This window comes from Geotrypetes seraphini, chromosome 9, assembly GCF_902459505.1.
Source record: "Geotrypetes seraphini chromosome 9, aGeoSer1.1, whole genome shotgun sequence".
Classification (NCBI taxonomy): Eukaryota; Metazoa; Chordata; class Amphibia; order Gymnophiona; family Dermophiidae; genus Geotrypetes; species Geotrypetes seraphini.
In genome coordinates this window covers 150091057-150115627 of record NC_047092.1, presented here as the reverse complement: position 1 = coordinate 150115627, position 24571 = coordinate 150091057, and the positions used below count along the sequence as shown (strand labels likewise).

At 41.9% G+C, this 24571-nt stretch overlaps 1 protein-coding gene across 10 annotated transcripts in view; it reads left to right on the top strand.

Moving 5' to 3' along the window:
- Positions 1-24571, top strand: part of TRIP12 (thyroid hormone receptor interactor 12) — a 448602-nt gene that overhangs the window by 39833 nt on the left and 384198 nt on the right. For all 10 annotated transcript variants that reach the window (XM_033958326.1, XM_033958328.1, XM_033958334.1 and 7 more), the window contains exons 4-6: positions 2812-2850; positions 7996-8142; positions 13940-14739. In XM_033958326.1, the coding sequence (XP_033814217.1) occupies positions 8045-8142; positions 13940-14739 (898 nt within the window). In that variant the 5' untranslated portion in view covers positions 2812-2850; positions 7996-8044. The remainder of the gene's footprint in view (positions 1-2811; positions 2851-7995; positions 8143-13939; positions 14740-24571) is intronic.

Below are 24571 nucleotides of genomic sequence, written 5' to 3'. Positions count from 1 at the left end.
CAGAAGAAACAAAGGCAGCAACGTCCTCAGAAACCTCAGGCGTCTGCTTCTTCTAAATCCACTAAGTCTTTTTGACCAGTTACTCAAGGGCAAAGTTTCCATTTCTCTGCATCTCCCTCTCCCAATTGGAGGTCGTCTTCAACTTTATTTTAGTTGTTGGTAGTTGATCACCTCCAACCTCTGGGTTCTCAATATCATTCGAGAGGGTTACTCTCTTCCATTTTGTTAACCATCCTTCTGGATCATCCTCCAAGAGAATCTGCTTCAAACCCTTTCCAGTCTTCCTTTTTCTTTCCCTACTTCTTCTCAATGCCATCGGGAAGGTTCCTCTGGACCAGCAGAACAAGAGGTTTTACTCCTGCTGTTTCCTTGTCCCGAAGAAGATGGGATGTCTTCGACCGATATTAGACCTCAGGGCTCTCAACAAATTTCTTGTCAAAGAAAAGTTTCGAATGTTGTCTCTTGAATTGCAATGATTGGCTATGCTCTCTAGATCTCAAGGAATCTTACACTCACATTCCCATTCATCCAGCATCCCGGAAGTTCCTCAGATTTCAAATGGCACATCAACACTATCAATACAAGGTTCTACCTTTCGGCCTGGCATTCTCTCCCAGTAATAATAATAATAATAACTTTATATAGTGGCAGCAGTCTTGAGGTCTCAGGGTTTTCAAGTCTTTCCCTATCTGGATGACTGGCTTATCAAGAATCCTTCGTCTCAAGGGGTGTCTTAGCAACAAATCAGACCATACTGGTCTTCAGAATTTGGGGTTTGAGATCAATTTGCCCAAATCACAACTTCAACCATCTCAGAGACTCAAGTTTATAGGAGCTCTGCTTGACACAATTCAACTCAGGGCGTTTCAGCCTCAGGAGCATCAGGACACCCTTATCCAACTTTATCATCAGGTGGTTCAACTTTGACTGTTCTCAGCAAGGCGCATGATGATTCTTCTGGGACACATGTCATCTGCAGACTCCTTTTGCCAGGCTTCACCTCTGGATCCCTCAGTGGTCTCTTGCTACTCAGTGGTCACAGGCTCTTGACCCACTTTTGCAACACATTACAGTCACCTCTTTGACAAAATCGATTCAGTGGTGGATGCTCTCTTCCAGTCTTTCCAGAGGATTGTTATTCCATACACCTCCTCATCAGAAAGTTCTCACCATGGTTTTGGGAAGTTTTTACCATGGATTTGGATGGCGTACACATTCAAAGCCTCTGGTCTGCCAAAGATGATGCCATCATATAAATCTGTTGGAATTCAGAGTGATTTTCAATGCTATCAAGGCTTTTCAGCATCTTCTACAAGATCAAGTTCTCCTTGTCTGTACGGACAACCAGATGGCCATGTACTATATACACAAGCACAGAGATATAGGATCTCGCCTTCTGTGTCAAGAGGCTCAAAGGGTTTGGAATTGGGTGATTCCTCCCAACATTTTCCTCAAAACTGTTTACATTCAGGGGGAACAGAATTCTTTAGCGGACAAATTAAGCCGCATTATTCAACCTCACGAATGGACGCTGAACTCAGCAGCTCCTCAGTTCAGTAAGCCAGCTAAGAAGCCAACCAGGAGAGGTGGGTTGGTTGTGAGAATACAGTCAAACCTTGGTTTGCGAGTAACCTGGTTTGCGAGTGTTTTGCAAGACGAGCAAAACATTCTCGCAAAACTTGTCTCGCAAACCGAGTGACTCGATTTACGAGCACCCCCCCGAAGAACCGGTATTGCTCCCCCCCCCTCGCTCGCACCGGCATCCCTCACCCAAACAACTTGAAACTTACCCCCCGTCTGGCACCGGCATGCAGCCCACAGGACGTGCCGGTACCGCTTGAAGAACTTCCTGCCTCTGCCTGGCCTTGAGCATGCATCTGCGCAAAGGCCCGGCAGAGGCAGGAAGTTCTTCAAGCGGCTACAGCACGTCCTATGGGCTGCGTGCTGGTGCCAGATGGGGGGGATAAGTTTCAAGTTGTTTGACGGGGGGGGGGGGGACCTTAGCAAGTGGGGGGGGAGCAACGCCGCTGGCCTCGGGTGGGGGTGGGGTGGGAACATATCAAGCGAGTTTCCATTATTTCCTATGGGGAAACTCGCTTTGATATACAAGTATTTTGGTTTACGAGCATGCTTCTGGAACGAATTATGCTCGTAAACCAAGGTTCCACTGTATCTGCCTGCTGTCCCTGGATAACACCTGCTACAGTAAGTAACTGTGCTTTATCTTAAGGACTAGCAGGCAGCATATTGACATCTGTTTTTAAGGTGACCGACTATGACGTTGTCTTTTATAGAATCTAGGCTTATATGTGATTTTTCTTTGAAGTAAGTTTCTTTTAATTCTGGGAAGAACTTGTTTGCCAAGACTTTATTTTGGATATAGCAGCCTTTTTCCTAAAACATTCTGCTTATTTTATTAACATTGTACGTACATTTTTGTTAGCTAAATATTTTCAGGTTTGTTTCCACATCTGTGAAAAACAAATGTGTTCTCAGTACAATTGACATTTCCATGGTACTTCTATGTTTGTTTTACAAGTACAAATTCTTTACCTTTTCATCCTTTACAAGTTCAGTATTTCTTTGATTACAAGAACCACTCACTACCAGATCTTGGGGAAGAGACTAGGGAAATTTTTACAAATCATTGAATTTTGTCCCTTTTTTTTGTTTATAATTTTACCATTTTAAACATACACAATTTTTAGATTCTTTGCAATTTTTTTTTTTTTTTTTAATTTAAATTGAAGATTTTACTGAAGTTTGGGAACACTACATAATGTAATGTACAAAATATTTGTGTATTGACAGGAACAGTGAAACCTTTCAACTAGCAAGTGAAGATTTCAGGTTAGTCCTTCTGTTTTGTCTTAGCTTAATTAATTTATGTGACATGCGTGTTTCTTGATTAAATGAATTATCTGTAAAATTTCATTTATTTGTATTTTCTTTTAGAGGCATTAATATTTCTTATGTACCATCCAGTATAATAAAACTCTAAGCGCGCATGCGCACTTCAAACTCCGTGCCTCTGTGGTAGCGTGCTGCGCATGCCTGCCTCAGCTGATTTCCTACCCCGACCTCCGACGCCGGCTGACTTCCTGCCTTCTTACTATGCTGCCTGGATGCCTCTTCTTCTCACCCCCCGGTCCAGCAGCGAAAGCGGTGGTGATAAAGGTTGTCTCTTCTCACCACACAATTGTTTCCCACGTACTCACCTTTATAGGACCCCCAGGGACCCCTGAAGAAGACTTTTTGTCGAAATGCGGACCGTGTTGGGTCCTGTATCCCTAGCGGACTAGGTCCTTTAAGGCTCTTATGTGGATGGAATTATTTTATCTGGATGATTTCAGTGTATCTTTGGAACTTTGACACTTTCAAATAAAGTCCATTTAGGAACATCATCACTCCACAGAGTTGTTTTGGGTTTTTTTTTGGTTTTCTCTGGATTTTCTCCTTTGTGGATATTTCGGGGTCAATTCCTTTTGTTTTTTGCTTGTGATCCTCCAAAGCCAGGAAGAGCATGTGCTGGTGAAATGTCGGTGGCTACTCTTGAAAGGTATTCTCTTCCCAGTGCAGCATCGAGAGGTAGTAATGATGGATGCCAGTCTCTCTGACTGAGGGATTCACTGCCTCTCTCATTTTGCCCAGGGCATCTGGTCCACAATGGAAGCATCTTGGCCAATCAATCTCTTGGAGCACAGGGCGATTTGCTTGGCCCTGGTGTTTGCTTAATTCTGGCTTTATTCAGCAGTCAGGGTGTTTTCAGACAGTGCCACAGTGGTGGCGTACATTAGCAAACAAGGGAGGACTCTCAGCTCTCCTCATGTCCTGGGCAAAGAGGCATCTGTTTTGCCTGTCAGCAGCCCACATTGTGCAGTCTTTGAAAGTGCAGGTGGACTTTATCAGCCACAATGCCCTTGATTCCAGGGAATGGGTGTTATCAGAACAGGCCTTCCAGTTAATAGTGCAGCGCTGGGTCTGGGTTGTCTGGGTTTTGACTTGATGGTTATCTGTCGCAGTGCCAAGGTGAATTCCTTTTTCTGTCGCTGGAAGCAGCCAGGCAGTCTGGGCCTATATGTTCTTCTTTTGTCCTGGCCAACAGAGTCACTGCTGTACGTTTCCCCTGTGACTAGTGGTAGGCCACGTGCTGAGGAGAGTGGCTGCGCATCCAGACTTGGTGATTTCTAATGACCCCGAAATGGGCAGAGTTTGCTAAAGTCTAAACCATTGCTTGCGTTCTTTCTGATTGGGAGACAACCTCTAAGTCTCTTGAGGGCCCATTTGTCCAGATGAATTTCAGCTCCTTGGGCAGAGGTAGCTCTTGCAGCTTGGGCTGAGCAAACTATTGCTGGCAATTATCTGTAAGGCAGCCATCTGGTCATCCATACATTCTTTTGTCAAGCATTACTGGGTGGATGTGGTGGCATGCTCAGACGTCAGATTTGGGGTTTCTGTTTTGTGGACGGCAGCTTTGGTTCCCCACTCTCATTAAGGTCTGCTTTTGAACATCCCATTAGTCTGGAATAGTGGGAGAGATGCTATGTATGGAAGGAGAAATTTTCATTCCATTAGTCCTTCACACTATTCCAGAAGCTCTCTGTCTGCTGGTGTATGTCTGGAGCTGTGGGGTGCTTTGCTGGTTTTCTCCTTTCCTGAGGGTTGACAGGAGGGTTTAGTCTTGAACCTGTCTTTTCTTAAAAAGAAAAAAATTAGAAATAATGAAGTAGGATTATGTTGCATGGGTTGCTTGAATCTTGTTCCCTCTTTCTTCCTGCTTGTTTGTAATAATACTGAAGAGCTGTGGGGTTGGTGGTTCCTATTACATTACATTATATTTGTGATTTCTATTCCGCCTGTGCCTTGCGGTTCTAAGCGGATTACAGTTAAAAGAGATCAGGACATTACCGAGAGAATTACATTACAACGATTTAAGTAAATTACATGTTGTGGTATAGAAATACAAGTATAAGATATCTGGATTTATCGATAGAATAACTTGACAGGGTTCAAGTAGTTACAAGGTTCAGTGGGGAAAACAATATAGGCAACTGAAGAAAGATACCTAACTTTGAAGGAATCAGTTAAGTGGATACCTAAGGGAGATGCTTATTTAGGTGTTTGGATATTTTTCGTAAATGAGGTTCAAGGGGATGACTAGTGTGTTATTTGCTGGGGAGAGTGCATGTGCGATTGGGGAGGGGAATATTAAGTAAGGACGTGTTTTTTGAAAAGAAATGTTTTGATTTCTTTCCGAAACACTTTGATGTCTGTTGTTTTGATCATCAGTTTGGTGATGGTGGGGTCAATTTTCGCTGCCTGAGTTGCTAGAAGGCTGTCGTAAAGTTTCTTATGTCGGGTACCATTATGAGGGGGGAAGGTGAAAAGATTCTGAGTTCTTCTTGATCTGGGCAGTCGGTAGCGGCAAAGACGGTTGTTCAGGTAATTGGGGGCCATACCATGGGTTACTTTGAAAAGTAAGCAGTAGAGTTTGAATTGAGTTCTTGCTTTTATCGGAAGCCAGTGAGAGTCTACATAGGCGGGTGTGACGTGGTCAAATTTGCTGAGCGAGTAGATGAGTCTGATAGCTGTGTTCTGAACGGTCTGTAGTTGTTTTATCATAGTATTTGGGCAAGGTAGGTAGAGGCTGTTGCAGTAATCTAAGGAGCTGAGTATGAGGGATTGTACAATGATCTTGAAGTGTTCTTTGGAAAAGAATTTTCTTATTTTTCTTAGGTTTTGCATGGTGAAGAATGCTTTTTTTATGGTTTTGTGTATTTGTGTTTGCATTGTGCAGCCTCTGTCTAGGTGTGTTCCCAGAATTTTGAGAGTATTCTGTATTGGATATTTGATTGTGTTTACATCTAGTTCTGTTAGGGATGGTTTTTGTTCCTTCTCTAGTAGTAGGAATTTGGTTTTCTCCGCATTCAGTTTTAACTTGTGGTTCGTCATCCATTTTTCTACAGTTTCCAATGTTGTTTTCAGGCGTCCGTTGGAGGTGGGGTCTTGGATGTCGAAGGGGAGAAGGATGGTTATATCATCCGCGTAGCTGAAGGATGTAATGTTTAGGGCGTCTAGGGCCGTGCCTAGGGATGCTATGAAGAGGTTGAAAAGTATGGGCGATAGAGGGGATCCTTGTGGAACTCCGCAGGGGTTTGACCATGAGTCGGATAGAAGATCATTTGACTTGACTCTGTATGATCTTGTTTTGAGGAATCCTTGGAACCAGTTGAGAACATTACCTGATATTCCTATGGCATCTTGTATCTGGAGTAGTATGGAATGGTCAACTAAGTCGAATGCTGCTGAAAGATCGAGTTGGATGATTAGTAACTTATTTCCTTTGCTGAGGTGCTGACGGGCTATGTCTAGTAGGGAAACCAGAAGTGTTTCAGTACTGTGATTGGTTCTGAATCCAGATTGAGTAGGGTGTAGGATGTGGTGGTCTTCTAGGTAATTGGAGAGATATTGTGCTACTAGACCCTCTATGAGTTTGACGTATAGAGGTATAGAAGCGATTGGTCTATAATTTGTTGGGTTGTCTATTGGGCCTTTGGGGTCTTTTAGTATGGGAGTAATTATGATTTCGCCAAGTTCCGAGGGGAACTGACCTTCCCTTAGGGTGGTTTGCAGCCTTAGCGTGAGACCAGCTGTGAATTTAGTGGACGCTGTAGCTAGTAGATAAGGAGGACAATTGTTCAAATCACATGAAGATTTGCTGTATTTTTTATACAGCCGGTCTAGGTCTGACCATTGTGTCATTGGGAAGTCGGTCTAGATCCTATCTGCTGAGGTGGCTTCGTCTTTTGTGGGTTTTGTTAGTATCTCTTCTAAGATGTTTCGAGAGTTGTTAAATGTGGATCTGATTGTGATGATTTTGTGTTTGAAATGGTCCGCTAGTTGGGAGGCTGTTGGAGTTTGGTTTCCTAGGGTGGCGAGGTGGGGTTTGGTATCAGTGAGATTTCTGACAAGGTTGAAAAGTTTTTTTGTGTCCGGTTTATTGGTGCCAATGAGTTTGGAGTAGTAGTCTGTTCTTTTTTCCTTCAGTTTGATTTTGTATTGTTTGATTTGGTGTCTCCATTCTGTTTTGGTGTGGTCTTGTTTCTGTTTTTTCCATGTCCTTTCTGATTGTCTTTTTAGGTGTAGGAGTTCGGCGTCAAACCATTTGTCTGATGGTCTGCATATTTTATTTTTTGTTTTTAGTGGTGCTAGTTTGTTTAAAGCGGATTCACTTGTGGAGCGCCAGGTGTTTATGAATCCTTTGGGATTGTTTAGGTCTATTTCTGGGTCTACTGTGTCCCAGAATGTGGTAGGATCGATTTTCTTTCTGGACTTGAAGCTTGTTGTATGTGGCGTGGGTTTGTTGTTATTCTGCACCCAGTTAGGGGTGTCAGGCTCTTGTGTTTTCTATCTCCACAAGCTGGTTGATGGACATAACTATCCCATTGGTCTAGAATAGTGTGAAGGACTAATGGAAAGAAAACTACAGGTAAGACCTAATTTCTCCTTTTGTGAGTTGTTAGAACAGTTTTACTTCAAATGAATTATAATTAATTTTTAGGAACCATTACAGTAAATGACACGCAGGAAATATTTTCTTCTTAAATATTTTTGCATAACTGATAGTTGCTCAGACATTTGCTGAGTTATATGTATGATACAGTGCACTATATTAAAGCAGTATTCTGTAGCCAATTGAAATTTTGCTAAAACCTTTTGATCTTTTGATGGGAGGGGAGGGTGGTAATTTTATGTATTGTAAGATAAATTAGGAAGATTGTCAAGTGATGTGTTTAATTGTATTGTTTTATTGTTTGTGCACTTGATGTAAGATTGAAAATGAATAAAGAATAAAAAAAAAAAACAACACAAAACCTTTTGATCTGCTTTAGTTTTTATTAAATGTTAGTATTGCCTTGTGGAGATTATTTTTGTAAGAAAATGCATTATCTGAAGAAGCCTGAAATCTTCATTTGTGTGGTTTTTTTTTTTCAGTGAATGGTAGTGTCTAGAAAGGGTATGTCCCTTCAGGAGAGAGGTGCCAATGTCCAACCGGCCTAATAACAATCCAGGGGGGTCACTGCGACGTTCACAGAGGAACACTGCTGGGGCCCAACCGCAAGACGACGCAGTAGGAGGAAGGTATGTTTGTTTTAGACAGATGTGGGATGCAAATGAAAGAATTCATATAAAAACTGTTACCATATATTTAGCATGCATTTTCTTAAATAAGTAAAAATTAAAAAGATTGTTTACATTTTTTTGGTAAATACTTAAAATAGAGCAAGGGTTCTCAATATACTCCTTGGGGGAGACGACCAGTCAAGTTTTCCAGAACATCCAAAATGTATGTGCATACGAGTGCATGCAAATTTATCTCATACACTACATATTCATTGTGGATATCCTTCCTCCTTGACTTGCTAGATGTGCCCCAAAGAAGGGGTTGAGAACCAGGGAATAACATAGGGACAGAATTTGTCCCCGTCCCCAAGGTTAACCGCAGGAAACCATCCCTATGTCATTCTTTAAGGAGAGAGGAAGAATCAGAGTATGAATGGGCACAACCACTGGCCCTCAAGCCTTGCTTTGAAGAATGCTGATGTAGAAGGATGGAGGTTGAGATAGACACTGAAGAATGATAAGGGATGGTTTCCCGCTGTTATCTGTGGAGACAGTGACGAATTCTGTCACCATGTCATTCTCTGTTTGGACTCTGTTAACTAAGCATTTTTCCATAGAGATAAAATGGGATAAAACCTTTGTAAATAGGTCATTTTCTTCTAGTCCTGATTAAATTTACTTCTCTGTAGTGGGTGGGTGGAAAAGAAACAGCACAACATTTATTTAAAAATTCTAATTGTAAAATGAACTTTCCTTACATCTTCACCAGACCAATCCAGAACCTGTGGATTATTCTCATCCACCTGTGAATGGAGATGGAGGAAAAGGTCCAGCATGCATAGTCCAATAAGGATACCCTGCAGCTTTACAGCTTCAGTATTTCTGTCTCCTTTAGATAGTGACAGTGGACTGGACAGCTTCTGAATTGATGACTGAGGTAGCCCCTGGGCCAGTTGAAGAATTAAGCTTCAGCTGGCAGGGACCCTCTGGAGGTCTTGAACTCCTTAAAGATTGGTGAGCTGGAGCACATGTGCAACCGAGTTCCCTGTCCTCAGAAGAATTATTTTTTGTCAAAAAGAAAAGGGTCTTGCTTTAATTTTCTTCAGTTTACAGTGGGGGTTCTCAACTCAGTTTTCTGGACACAGAAAGCCAGTCTCATTTTCAAGATATCCACTGATTTCATGCAACTGCCTCCAATATAAGGCTATGCCATACATATTAATTGTGGGTGTGTCCTGAGGACTGAGTTGAGAACCCTTGGTTTACAGGATGTGACCATTTACCTTGCGCCGTGATTTGATGGTAGGTTGAGGGCTCATTGTCAGCGGCCAGTTCTGAGGAAGCTCGGGCCATGAGCCTTTGCTGGTGGAAGCTCTATTCTTCAGGAGTGTTTTAGGCTGAAGCTCTGGTCTTTATTTCAGGTGCACAGGGAGCCCCTCTTAGTAAGTTTATGGACTGCATTTAGAATGTAAGCTTCTGCAGGGTGTATCATTCACTACTCTTACAATAGCCATTGGAGACCATCTGGGCAAGGTATTTCTGGTTACATTTGACCTTCTTTGAGTCTTTAACATGGGGGGAGAGGGAGCTCCGGGATGAGCATCTTGTTGGTTTGGGCATAGGAAAGAGCTGTTTTAGGAATGCTTTTTCAGGTTCACATCTCACTGCATGGGGAAGATCTCTTGTTTAAAGTTAATCTCTCCTGCAGTATTTAAAACATAAACTCTTACCGGTGGGAATCAACTATTGGCCTGATTTTAAGTTGGTTTTCATAAGTTCACTTCAGAAGTTCCCAGGTATTGATTGGTAGCCTCAGACAATATTGAGGAACCCCGAGAGCAGAGTTTCTTTTTTAATCCTGGAGTTCTTGTGGTCCTTATCACAAAGCTATCTTAATTTTTCTTCATTTTTGTTCTGGGATGCTCAGTAAGATAACAAAAAAGACAAGATTGAAACTTCTATTCATTCAGCAATCCAGTCAGTCGCAATCTCTACCATCCAGTGGGTCTTTATGACAAGAGCTAGTTCACTAGCAGAACAGCTAAAACACAGGGATTTCCCAGTGGATGATACCCTTTCTGAAGTCCAACTCTGCTACGGGAAAGAATGCCATGAAGTCATGTCCATATTCCTGGAGGCCTTAGGCTTTGTGATACTTCTGGTGCACCTTTGCCCTCCCTTCCTCTGTGTGGCTCTGGCCTTCTGGACCCCCTCACTTACCCAAAGCAGCAGTCAGCAGCAGCAGAGGTAGCTGATGTGGCAGAGGAAAGGCCCTGCCGGGGCTGGCTGCAAGCAGCCTGTTTACAGCACTACCTCTGCTAACTAGCTGCAGCCGCTTCTTTGGGTAAATGAGGAAGGGAGGGTTGGTGCCAGGCTGTGGAGTCGGTAGATAAATCCTTCAACTCTGACGCCTCAGTTTCTGGTACCCACGACTACAGCCCTGGTTGGTGGGTCAGGACCATCCCGCCACTGCTTTGTGTAAGTGAGGGAAAGAGGAAGGGGGGTTCTTGGGTCAAGGCAATTGCTGCCACTGCTGCTTTTGGGTAAGTGTGGGGGGGGGGGGGTGGCAGATCAGGACTGCTTCTTCGGGGCTGGAGGGATGGGGGGATTAGTAGGTCAGGACCGCCGCTTCAGCTTCGAGTAAGTGAGGGAAGGAGGAAGGGGTGTTGACGAGTCAGGGCTGCTGCCACCACTGCTGCTTCGGGTATGTGATGGGGTTGGTTGGCGGGTCAGGACCGTGGCTGCTTCTGAGGGGTCTGGGTGGGGGAGCTTTAGGAATGGACAGAGTAAGAGGTTTGTCTAGTCCGCTGCTGCTACTATGGGGGCTGGAGGGAGGAAAGGAGGGAGGTTTAGGGGATTGGAGGGAGGACAATATTAAGCATCAAGCACTCTTTGATTTTTTTTCCCCCCTGTTAGAATCCTTTTCCTCCCCCCACTTTGTGTGTATCCAAAATATGCAGTTTTCTTCCAGTGTTCAATACCATGAACCTTAATTAAAAATCAAGAGAACTGTTAGTTATATCCCTTCCAGGATGTCTATATATCCTATAACTTATGATAGGGTTTCAGAGAATTACATTGTATAGCAGTCAACTTAGACATAAGGTGAAAATAGTCAAGTTTGTTCCATATCCATTGTATATCAGGAGTTGTACTGGACTACCTGTACATAGCAATAGCTAGGCATGCCACTGTAAATACAAGTGCTGCAAATCTATACTCTTCTATTGTATACATAGGAGTTGGAGTATTAAGTAGGAAGTGTTAAATCAATAAGGGACAATGTTTACGGGTAATACAAACTAAAAATTGCCCCACCATACACCAGTAAGGCTTTGACAGGACATCCCCACAATAAGGCAAAAGTCTCCATCCTAGCTACAATGTTTCCAACACATGCTGCAGCTTATGCCATATATTTTGTACAATCTTAATGGTGTTTGTTACATCCCTTCCGAATTCCATACACTAGGTGTTCAATCCCAACCCACAATCTGGGAGTTGCAGAAATCCACAAACTTTTCTGAGCATACGCTCCTCCCCCTTAGCCTGAGAGCTAGCAAACGTATTCAGTTACAATTTCTGCAAGCAATCCATGCAGAAGTCTTTGCAGTTGCTCTGCTTCTTTTTCTTATAGTTCGTTTTCTTGGTGACTTCAGTGCCTTGAGACCCATTCCAGGTGGTCCCATTTTGGAGGAAAGGACAGAGTCCTGCGGTGCTGGACAGCTGCCTCACAGAGAAACTCTGGTGGATCTGTGGAGCCAGCCTGCTGTGTGCCACTATTTCTAGACTGGTGGTCTCTTACCCTGGGAGTCTGCTTGCTGGTGATTTTGTCACGGGTTTCAAGCACAGGCTGCCTTTCCCGCCCCTAACCTTGTGGATTAGGATCTATGGTGGCGGAGGTTGTAGTCGGTGTCTGGCCGGCTGGCAGTCTGAAGATTTCAAGTCTGGATCCATTTGGAGATGTTTCTGAGGCAGAAATTATTTTCCTCCATTCAAATGCTGTTTAAAGCTGCTGATGGCCTGCTACTGTATACTTTAAGTAAACCTCCATTATCTCCAATGGGAACTTCGGGGGTGGCTTGCAAAACAATTTTAAAGTCGTTTTTCACAGTTTCTGAGGGTAGGGTTCAGACCCCAAATCGCTATTTTTCATTTTCGGTTTGCAAGTTGCTGCATTTTCATATTCTGCAACACCATTTCCAGTCTGCAGCTCTGCCCTTTGGTCTTGCGACGGCATATGCAATTTTGTCAAAGTGATGGTAGTTGTGGTGGCTTTCCGCCAACAGGGGGTCCAAGTCCACCCTTACTGGGACAGTTGGTTGATCTGAGCTCCATCTCGTCTGGTGTATGAAAGTGTGGTAGAGATGGTAGTGTTTTTGCTGCAGGTGTTGGTTAGCAATCTCATATTTGAGTTCTTTCAGTATCCTGGGATGTATACTATCTGGTCCTGGTGATTTATCACTTTTTAATTTGCCAATCTAGCTTAGTACATCTTCCAGATTCACCAAGATTTCTTTCAATTCCTCCGCCCATCACCCTTGAAAACCATTTCCGGTTCAGGTAGATCAATTACATCTTCTGTAAAGATTGAAGCAAATAATTCATTCAGCCTTTCCGCTATAGCAATATCCTCCTGAGTGCCCCTTTTGCTCCTTGATCATCCAGCGGTCCCATCTATTCTCTCACAGGTTTTCTGCTTCTGATGTACCTAAAAATTGTTATGTTTTTGCCTCTTTGACAAGTTTCTCTTCATATTCTTTCTTAGCTTTCTTTATCAATGCTTTGCATCTAAGTTGCCAATGCATTTTATTTTCTTCATTTGGATCCTTTTTCCATTATGTGGATATGTTTTGTTTTTTGTTACAATATTGTGCTGTTTCTGGATGAGGTTTCAGTGGGTTGCTAAAGTGACACAGATTTTTCTATTTTGTGTTTTTTAAATTTATAATGTCACTTTTTTGCCATTAGGTAGAGGGTTTATTTGACCAGTGGTGGAGGTGTGGTAATCTCACTTGAAGGTGGGTGTTTAAGTTTCTCTGAGGTCTTTTATTCTCCACATTTTATATGGTTCTATAGAAATAATATGTGTATATCTCCCACTGAAAATAGATTTTGAAGTGAAGCTTTGTTATATTTATTCTGGTAATTGAAATCACCCATTATTATAATTTTGCCCAATTTGTTAGCTTTTATAATCACTGAAAACATTTCTTTATCTGTCTGCTCATTCTGTCCCGGGGGATGCTAATATCCTACCTGTATATTCTTTTCCTTCACAAATGGAATTTCTGTTCTTATGGATTCCAAACTGTTATCTATCCTGCAGAATGTTTTATTTTGTTTGATTCAGTTCCCTCTTTAACTAGCACAACCTCCTCTCCAATTTGATTTACACTATCCTTGTGATATAATATGTACCCAGGTAACACTATGTCCCATTGATTATCCTCCTACCAGATCAATAAGATGCCTATTATGTCTACTTCGTCATTCAATGCTATGTACTCTCCTATTTTATTTTTTAAGGTTCTAGCATTTGTATACAGATACTTCCAATTGTGTTTTTTCCTTGTCTCTACAGCCTGCTGAGAAGATGACAGGGATAATTTGAGTTCTTTACTCTGCCTTCCTCTTAAATACTCCTGGCTTTCTTTCACCATTATTGAAACTTCTTTGTTGGGATTCAAAATAATCTTCAAACTAGAGTAGGCCAAAATACAATGCTTTTTAAGGACTTAAGAATCTTATACTTGTTTCGTATTGCATAGAATTCTGATGATCAGTATTGCTAATATATGCTTTCTCTTTCCAGAGGTTGTAGTTCTTCTACTGTTTCGATACCACAAGAGGACCCAGAACGAATACATACTTCAGAAAGACAGAAAACAGGGCACGTGCCTAAGAAAGACAGTGCTCGAGGTGTAAAACGCAGTGCTAGTCCAGATTATAATAGGACCAATTCTCCTAGCTTTGCTAAAAAACCCAAATCACTTCGGAACACTGAGACTTCAGAAACGCACAAACCTCATTGTAAATCTAAGAAGAGACACATAGACCAAGACCAGCATTCAGAATCTGCACAATTGCCATCAACAAGTAAAGCCTATACCAGGAAGGGTGGAGCTACCGGTAGCTCCCCAAACCAGAAAAGAAAAAGGACAGAGAATTTATCTTGTGTAAAGAGTAGTACAGCAGTTGATTCAACTGGTGCTGAAGAGAGATCTGCAAAACCAACCAAGCTGGCTTCAAAATCAGCGACCGCAGCCAAAGCTGGGTGTAGCACCATCACAGATTCTTCTTCTTCTTCTGCTTCTACATCCTCCTCCTCATCAACTATTGCCTGTGCTTCTTCCACTGTACTTCAGGGTGCCAGAGTGAAACAAGGAAAAGACCAGAGTAAGGCCAGACGTTCCCGTTCTGCATCCAGTCCCAGCCCTCGAAGAAGCAGTCGAGAAAAAGAGCAGACCAAAAGTAGTGGCTCTTCTAAGTTTGACTGGGCAGCTCGTTTTAGTCCAAAAGTTAGTTTACCTAAAACAAAACTCTCTCTCCCAGGGTCTTCCAAGTCAGAGACCTCAAAACCTGGACCTTCAGGATTACAGGCTAAATTAGCAAGTAAGTGGATAATCACAAGATGATATACACTTTTGTTTTGCCAAATATGAATCAGAGTGTTGGGTTAATCCAAATCTTGTATGTATTTATATATTCACCTTTTACAGTTTGTCTAGCCCTCGCTGCTTAGTGCAGTTAGGTGAATTAGATGTTTCTGGTATATAATCCCTTAAGTGAGTCTAACAAGCAATCATATAAAAGGTTTGACTTAAACCATTGAAGGTTCAAATGTTAATAGATCGTTTACATATAGATTAGTCTGTTTGGTGCCCCTCTTTCCCCACATTGTCTCTTGAGGTGCTTGTTAGTTTTGAAAAATAACCGTACATTTTTTTTTTTCCATCAAACATTCCTTTATCAGTTGTTTTCAGTTTAAACCTCTGTGCCTCATTAGTCTCTTCAGTATTGGTTGGTTGTCATGGTTTGGGTCAGGACTTCTTTGAGAAGGCAATTTTATGTTAGAATCTATTCATCTGACTAGTATTTGGGTCACTATTAGAGATAAGATCTGTTAGTGAGCAACTCATAATGTCTATAGGCATCATCCTCACTGTATCTGTTTGAGTGGGTTTTTGGGATGGTAACATTTTGAGCCTTTTTCTAACCCTTTCCTTGCTTCTAATTGTAGTCTCTTCTTTTATTATAAACTGCTTTGACTCTCCATGTCTATTCTTTTACCCCTCTTGATTAATTTCTGTGACCCTAGTGATTTTTCTTAAACTGATTTGGTGTGAACGATGAAAGCTGGTCAGTAAATGAATAAAAACTAAGAAGCTGAAGATGCTTTATTTTGTGCCTTGCTAACTGTCCAAGTATAGATTATAAAATGATTCCTGACTTTACTCCATTCATGAGAGGCTTTTTCTTCCACTTTGGTTAAATTTGATAAACAATTTGAACCCTATGTTGAGACTGTGATGTTCTGATGGGATTGGTGATGTTTTGAGAGAGCTTGAAAGGCAGTATACCAAATTTTATAACAAAAATAAAGCTGGGTGAACATCAAATGTTTTTGTCTGCTGTGTGCAATGTGCCTTTGTGGGCATGAAGCTTGAGAAAAATACTGGCAGAACAACATACTAAGGTGGACAGTACCTTAGGAAGGACTTTTGGATGAGTATGCAGAAGCACCCTGTTGTAAAATTTTGTATACAGCAGATCAGATACTAGACCCAGAAACTCATTTACTTTGCATGCTTAAGTTATAACCACCAAAAGTAGGTCAGATTCTTCAGTTAACAGGTATCCAGTGGTGCAAAAGCTTTCATTTGCTAGGTTGAAAAATTGATGATCTCCCATAATGCTATAGGAGGCTTTGTATCTTCTCTCACACCTTACATTGCATTAGATCAGGGGTGTCAAAGTTCCTCCTCGAGGGCCTCAATCCATTCGGGTTTTCAGGATTTCCCCAATGATTATGCATGAAATCTATTTGCATGCATTGCTTTCATTGTATGCTAATAGATCTCATGCATATTCATTGAGGAAATCCTGAAAACCCGACTGGATTTGGCCCTCGAGGAGGGACTTTGACACCCCTGCATTAGATGATCTAAAATGCTACAAAAAAGCAAAGTTGCTTACCTGTAGCAGGTATATATTCTCACACGTGGGTGACGTCATCCACATAACCTGGTATGAACAGAAGTGTGCTGTCACTTTAAATTTTAACAAAAACTTAACCCAAAAAACAAGGAAAAATAGAATACAAAAATATTCCTCCTATAAACAACAATACACTGGGAGATCACCATCATGAATGAATGCCAAACATTAACAATAATAGTGAAATGTTTGCATTAATAAATTCATTAAATATAGTGATGGGTCCTCAGTTTACCCAACTCACAATCGGGACCAGTCTGTAATATGGAGTTGAGAGAATATAACCCAACAAGGTTTTTTCACAGGTGTAACATCCCTAGACCTATTGTGAATTCACTTCAAAATAAAAGTGCTTGAAAACGCAGATAGAGCTAGAAATCTGAGAATGATTAATTTTCATAAGATATATCTTCTTTCCCCTGAGATCCTCAGGAGGAAATATTCTAGGGTTAGATAAGGAAACTACTTTATTTATTTATTTTTTTAAATAAATCTTTAGTCGTTTTCAAAAATTACAAGTGTACAATAATCCATCAGAAATATATTAATTAATCACTTGACAATCTTATTTGTAATCTTCCAATACATAAATATAAAAGAATCCCACCCCTCCCTCCCATATACTAATAATTAACAATTATCAATTCTACTTTAAATTTTCCTAAGTGTTATTATAGTCCCTTTAAGAAAATACTTCCAGGAGAACAAGAGGTTGATTGGTTGATATCCACAGAAATAGAATTAACAGCATTTTTAGAAGATAATAATAATAACTTTATTTTTATATACCGCCATACCACAAACAGTTCTAAGCGGTTTACAAGGGAAGAGATTGTATACAGATAGCGACATTACAGAGAACTTTCAAAATTACATTGGCATGCTAAGTTTAGTCAGGCTTATCTGGAAGTGTTTTGGAAGTACATCAGGTTGAAGTGGGGTCAGAGAAATTTGTCAAAGAGATAAGTTTTAATTGACTTTCTAAACTTTTGGTCCGAAAATGCATTTGAGATGAAGTTGGTTAAACATTTGTTCCATTTGCCTGCTTGGAATGATAGTGTTCTATCGAGGTATCTCTTGTAGGTGCAGCCCTTTTAGGGATGGAAAAGCGAACAAGTAGGTACTGCATGTATTAGTTGTGCCTGGGAATTCGAATTGGTGAGACAGGATGGTTTTGAAGCAAAGGCAAGCAAACTTAAAAATGACCTTTGCTTCCACAGGCAGCCAGTGTAGTTTTTTGTAATATGGGCTTACATGGTCTGATTTCTTGAGTCCATAAATGAGACGGACTGCAGCATTTTGGATGACTCTCAGTTGTTTGGTTTTCTTGAGCGATCCCAAGTATATAATATTGCAGTAGTCTAAGGTACTTAAGATCAGGGATTGAAGCAGCAGTCAAAAGGAAAATAAATCAAAGTATCGTTTAATGGTACGAAGTTTCCATAGAGTGAAAAAGCATTTTTTGACTTGAGCATTAGAAACATAGAAACATAGAAATAGACGGCAGATAAGGGCCCACGGCCCATCTAGTCTGCCCACCTTAATGTCCCTCCCCTACCTTTGCCCTGTGAATAGATCCCATGTGCCGATCCCATTTGGCCTTAAAATCAGGCACGCTGCTGGCCTCAATCACCTGTAGTGGAAGACTATTCCAGCGATCAACCACTCTTTCAGTGAAAAAGAATTTCCTGCTGTCACTGAAAGAGTGGTTGATCTTCAAACGTGATCTTCAAACGTCAGGCTTCGGTCCAGGGTGACGCCAAGGATTTTGGTTTTGGGATTAATTGGGTAATCTGATCCATTTAGTCTCAAGGAGGTGTTCACAATCTTGTTATTGGGACTTGCCAAGAAAATCTTGCTTTTTTCGGGATTCAGTTTTAGTTTGGAGTGCATAGTCCAATGTTCTACCTTGGTAAGGACAGATGAGATAAATTGTTCTGTCTCGGGTTAGTGAGGTTATGAGAATAATAATTGTTATATCATCCGCGTATATGTACGATTTCAGTTTTAAATCAGATAACATATTTCCTAGTGAAGCCATGTAGATATTGAAAAGTGAGGGGGAGAGTGGGGAGCCCTTTGGCATTCTGCAAGGATTGGACCAAACTTTAGAGTAGGCTCCTTCGCTGTAGACCTGGTATGTACGTTTTTTTAGGAAACCCTTGAACCAATTTAGTACCTGTCCAGAAATGCCGATGGAATCAAGGCACCTAAGTAGGAGATCATGATCAATAAGGTCAAAGGAACTGCTCAGGTCGAACTGCAGTACCAGTGTGCTTTTTCCCCGGGAAAACAAATGGAGAAGATAGTCAGCCATGGAGGCCAAAACTTTCAGTGCTGTAATTTGTTCAGAAGCCAGATTGAGAATCATGTAGAATGTTAAACTTCTCTAAATATTCTGTGAGGTCGATGTTAACCAGACCTTCCATTAGTTTAAGAAAGAATGGTATGTTGGCAATGGGTCTGTAGTTGGCTATCAAGGAAATGGACTTCTTTGGGTTTTTGATAATAGGAGTCACGAGGATATGACCAAGTTCCTCCAGGAATTTACCGGTACGCATGCATGATGAAACCCAGTTAAAAAGTTCAGCCTTGAAGGAGATAAGAGCTGTTTTCATAATAGTCGGTGGACAGTTGTCCAATATTTAAAGTAGGAGGATTAATTTTTTGGGAGTAATGTTTGCTACGCTTTTCTTTGATCATTATTTTGTATTCTTTAACCTTTAGTCGCCAAGTAAGTCATCTTTCCCTGATTTGCACAATATTTTTTCCAATTTGCGTAATTCTCGCTTTAAGACCATTAAGTTGGTATCGTATCGGTTGTCTGATAAATGTTGTCTTTTTATGTTTTATCAGAGGGGCTATGTCGTTTAAGACCTGATCACTAAAGTTTTTCCATCCTAAAATGAAGTTAGGGTCAAAAGCTGGGTTGGAGATTAAGCTATAGTGCGTCCAAAATTCTACTGGGTTCAGCTGTCCTCTTGTGCAAATAGTTTTCTCTTTGAAGTTGTTCCTTGGTTTTGTTTTAAGTTGTCTTTTAATCCAGCATAGTTCAAAGTTGCATAAGAGATGGTCCGACTAGCCTTCCAAGCAAATCAACAAAACAACTGGCTAGGCAACTTCATCAAACTCTCCTCATCCTATCTTAACTTCAGAAAACTAATAAAAACAAACCTGTTCAACCGATTTGTAACCAAGAACCCTTAAACCCTGTACTGTACTCCTTTTCACATCTTCTTGCTTCCCCACATTGTGACTTTATGCAACCAAAATCCTCACTGTTATTTTTTTTTTCTTCTTCGCTGTATCCAAAATCTCCATTGTTATTTTTCCTTCGCTGACTGTCCAGCTCTTCTTGTTGTAAACCGCCTTGAACTACTATGGCTTTGGCGGTATATAAAAATAAAGTTATTATTATTATTGGACCAGGTTTCACCTTTGAGACTTATACTGAGTGTCGTTGGGGCATTAGAAAGGAATGTGATCAGATCTAAGTGGTAACCTTTCTGGTGGGTTTTAGTTGGGGATGGTTTGGAGAACCCTAATGATGTAAGGAAGGAAAGTTACGTTGGAATTGTCTGCCTGTTTGAGGTGTAAATTAACATCCCTGGCTATAAAGTTGTAGGTACCGAGTTTTCAAGGAGGAATTTGTACAATTCCTCTTTTGCTAGGTGCCATTTGTTGGGGGGAATGTAAAATATCGTGAGGATCAAGTTGTCTTTGCAATCCTCTTTAGATATTTTACAGGTGAGAATTTCCAGTTTGGAGTCTAACACTTGGAACTTTAAGTGGTCTCGAAGAATTATTGCTAAACCACCTCTTTTTTTTTTTTTATTCTTGATAAATACACAAGATGTTATATCAACCAGATCAACCCTTTTGGTTTCTTGTCTTTCTGAACAAGATAAATCTTTAATAATGAAAATGTACTTAAAAAAAAAAAAAAAAAAGAGAAATTCTGTGGAGCTAAGTTGATGATATTTACAGATGTGGCCAGGGTGACTCAACTTAAGTGAAAGGTCTTGGCCTTGAAGCCTAGAGTGATTGCCCTGAAAGCCACATTCTTTTTAAAATTTCCATGCAAATGTGTATTGAATTTTCAGAATAACGATTTTATATTCTAGGACCTACTACAATTGGAAAGATTTCTGAAAGAGTATGAGAATGTACAGTCTTGAAGTGGAATAGAACTAGTTAGTAATGCTCATAAAATTTAGGATCATTTGGCTCAGTTATTATTTGATTGAATGTGTTAAGAAAAGACTCCTCCCTTGAAGAGGACTAGATGGATTTTCCTTTTTTGTTAGTAAGTTTTCCTTTATATAATAATCTCCATTTTCTTTGTTGTTTTATGGATTGTATAATCTGAAAAGTTAATTTAAAAAACCCCCCAAAAATAAGTGGGTCTTTTACTAAGGTGCACCAGCCGATTTATATTCTATGGATGCATTAGCATTTAGCACACGCTAATATTTAGCACTTGCTAAATTGGCTGGTGCGCCTTAGTAAAAGACCTCCTAAGTGCTTTTTATCCATCGTAAAAGCAAACCAATAGCACATGGCTTACTGCTTTACTCAGAGTAAAGGCAAACCAAACACAATGTCCATTTCTGAGCAGCAAAACAAAGCCAGCAAATAAAGACAAAAAAATTTAATCAAGTATAGCTCTCAGAATATCACATGTAAATAACTTGGTGGTTTTCTCTCAGTCATTTCCATGAACTTTGAAATCTATACAGGCAATCCTTAACATTAACCAATAACATATGACTTATTGCGTTTTCAGTGAGAAACCAAACAGGACACAGTTCAGAAAAAGGAGGATGGATTGAGATATCTGAATTTTACTTCTATTGAAAGCAATGGAAATAAAATCCAGATATTCCAATCCATCTTCCTTTTTCTGGAGCCATATTGTAACTCTAGGGTAGTGGTGTCTGCTAATTGAGGGTGATTCTGGATCCAAAAGGGTTGAAGAAACAGACAAAGATCATCTACCAGAACACTGATAAACCCTATGCAAATACAGGACCACAAACTAAAAGTACTAATATACACAACCAAAGATGCCAGACTCTGCATGCAGTGCAATACCAGAGAAATAGAAAGAAATGCATTTCTTCCTGATCAGTGCAAAATACAGATAGCAGATGTTAATTCTCAAAACTGACATTGCAATCACTAAATGGAAAATAAAATCATTTTCCCTCCCCTTGTCTGGTGATATTATTTTTCTAATCTTCTTTTCCCAGTCTCTGGTTGCACTTCCTTCTGTTTGTGCTCTTAACTCTGTTTCCTTAGCAACAGCAGCAGATGAATCCAGAGACTAGTGGGATAGCCCACATCTACCAACAGGCGGAGATAGAGAAATTATAAGAACATAAGAACATAAGCAGTGCCTCCGCCGGGTCAGACCATAGGTCCATCCTGCCCGGCAGTCCGCTCCCGCGGCGGCCCAAACAGGTCACGACCTGTCTGAATCACCAGAAGGGGCTCCCTTGCCACCTTGGTTTCTCATTGAAGTCCTATCTTCCCATCGTAGTCCTAACCCTCCGGTCTTGCACATGCACGACCAGTTGGGTTTCTATACTTATTACCTGGTTAGCTTTCTATACCTGTGTTACATCCCAGCACCTCTCTCAGTATCCCACGATCCCTTTATCCCTCAGGAATCCGTCCAATCCCTGTTTGAATCCCTGTACCGTACTCTGCCTGATCACTTCCTCCGGTAGCGCATTCCAAGTGTCCACGACCCTTTGGGTGAAAAAAAACTTCCTTGCATTTGTTTTGAACCTATCTCCCTTCAGTTTCTCCGAACGCCCCCTCGTACTTGTTGTCCCCTTCAGTCTGAAGAATCTGTCCCTATCCACCCTGTCTATGCCCCTCATGATCTTGAAGGTCTCTATCATATCTCCCCTGAGCCTCCTTTTTTCCAAAGAGAAGAGCCCCAGCCTATCCAACCTCTCGGCGTATGGGCAGTGTTCCAGCCCTTTTACCAGTTTCGTTGCTCTCCTTTGGACTCTCTCAAGTACCGCCATGTCCTTCTTGAGGTGTGGCGACCAATACTGAACGCAGTATTCCAGATGTGGACGCACCATCGCTCGATACAATGGCATGATGACTTCCCGCGTCCTGGTTGTTATGCCCCTCTTTATGATGACCAGCATCCTGTTGGCTTTTTTCGAGGCTGCTGCGCACTGTGCAGATGGCTTCAGTGATGCATCCACCAGCACACCCAAGTCTCTCTCAAGTCTGCTGTCTCCCAACAATGCCCCCCCAATTTGTAGTTGAACAACGGGTTCTTTTTCCCTATATGCATGACGTTGCATTTTTCCACGTTAAAGCGCATTTGCCATTTGTTTACCCAGTCTTCCAGCTTGTCCAGGTCCCTTTGCAGGTCCTCACACTCCTCCCTGGACCTAACTCTACCGCACAGTTTGGTATCGTCTGCAAATTTTATAACCTCGCACTTTGCCGCCTTTTCCAGGTCATTGATAAATATGTTGAAGAGTAACGGCCCCAGCACCGATCCCTTGGCACACCGCTCGTGACTCCCTGCCAGTCAGAATATTGGCCCTTCAATCCGACCCTCTGCAGTCTACCCGACAACCAGTGCTTGATCCATCTGTGTACATCCCCTCCCACCCCGTGGTTCCACAGCTTCCTAAGCAGCCTTTCATGTGGCACCTTGTCGAAAGCCTTTTGAAAATCGAGGTAAATGATGTCTATGGGTTCCCCATTGTCCACCCGACTGCTTATTCCCTAGAAGTACAGAAGGTTCGTTAGGCACGACCTTCCCTTACAGAATCCGTGCTGGCTTGTTATCAGTAGGCCATTCCTCTCGATGTGCTCGCAAATGCCGTCCTTGATCATAGCTTCCACCATCTTCCCTATAATTGAACTCAGGCTCACCGGCCTGTAGTTCCCGGGGTCACCCCTCGATCCCTTCTTGAAGATAGGTGTGACATTCGCCAATTTCCAGTCCTCTGGTACCTCACCAGTTTTCAAGGATAGGTTGCAAACGTGCTGGATTGTGCCCGCTATTTCTTGTCTTAGTTCCCGCTATTTAGTGCCCGCTATTTAGTTCCCGCTATTTAGTGTCTTAGTGCCCGCTATTTCTTGTCTTAGTTCCTTCAGAACCCTTGGGTGGATCCCGTCCGGGCCCGGTGATTTACTGCATTTTAACCTGTCTATCTGTTTGAGGACATCCTCCTTATTTACCTCTATGTGCTCCAATTTTTTGGCCTGTTCCCCACTCATGAGCTCCTCTGAGTCCGGTATATTAGATGTGTCTTCGCTCATGAAAACCGACGAGAAGAACATGTTCAACCTCTCAGCTACCTCTTTATCCTCCTTAATCACTCCCTTCCTATCCCCATCGTCCAACGGCCCCACCTCCTCTCTCGCTGGTCGCTTCCCCTTTACGTAACTGAAGAATGCCTTGAAGTTTTTCGCCTCCCTGGCCAGCCCCTCTTCGTATTCCCCTTTCGCTTTTCTAACCTCTTGGTGGCATTCCTTTTGGCATTTCCTGTGCGCCTGGTGATTTTCCTCCGTTGGGTCCTTTTTCCATCTCCGGAAGGATACTTTTTTGTCATTTATTGCCCTCTTTACTTCAGTTGACATCCAAACCGGGTCCTTTGATCGCTTGTTCTTGCAGCCTTTCCTGAAACTGGGGACGTACATTCTTTGTGCTTCCTGCAGGGTGTCCCTGAATAGGGTCCAGGCGCTTCCCACAGTCTCCATCCTAAAGATGTTTCTGAGCTTCCTCCCCACCATTTCCCTCATAGCAACATAGTTCCCTTTCTTGAAGTTGAGCGCAGTTGTTGCGGTCCTCCTTACTATTGGTGTCCCCCTTTCTAATGTGAATCTGATCGCGTTGTGATCACTGTTGCCTAGTGGTCCTCCCACTTCTACCCCTCTTGCAGGCCCCCCTAATTCGTTTAGGATGAGGTCAAGAGTAGCACCCCCTCGCGTCGGTTCTTTGACTAGTTGCTCCATGAAGCAGTCCCTCACAGCTTCTACAAATCCAGGTGGTCCTATTGGCTGGCACGCCTCCTGTATCTCCAGTATGCTCTATCTCCCAGCAGGTGATGGTCGCTATTCAACTAGCTCCTGGATTCTGGCTGTGTCTGGAACATTGTTTTCTCCTGTTGGGGTTTCCTCTTCAGTGAGACAGGGGTGACCGGCTGAACGGTGCCGGCTTTAGGGGTTACATCTGGCCCCCCCC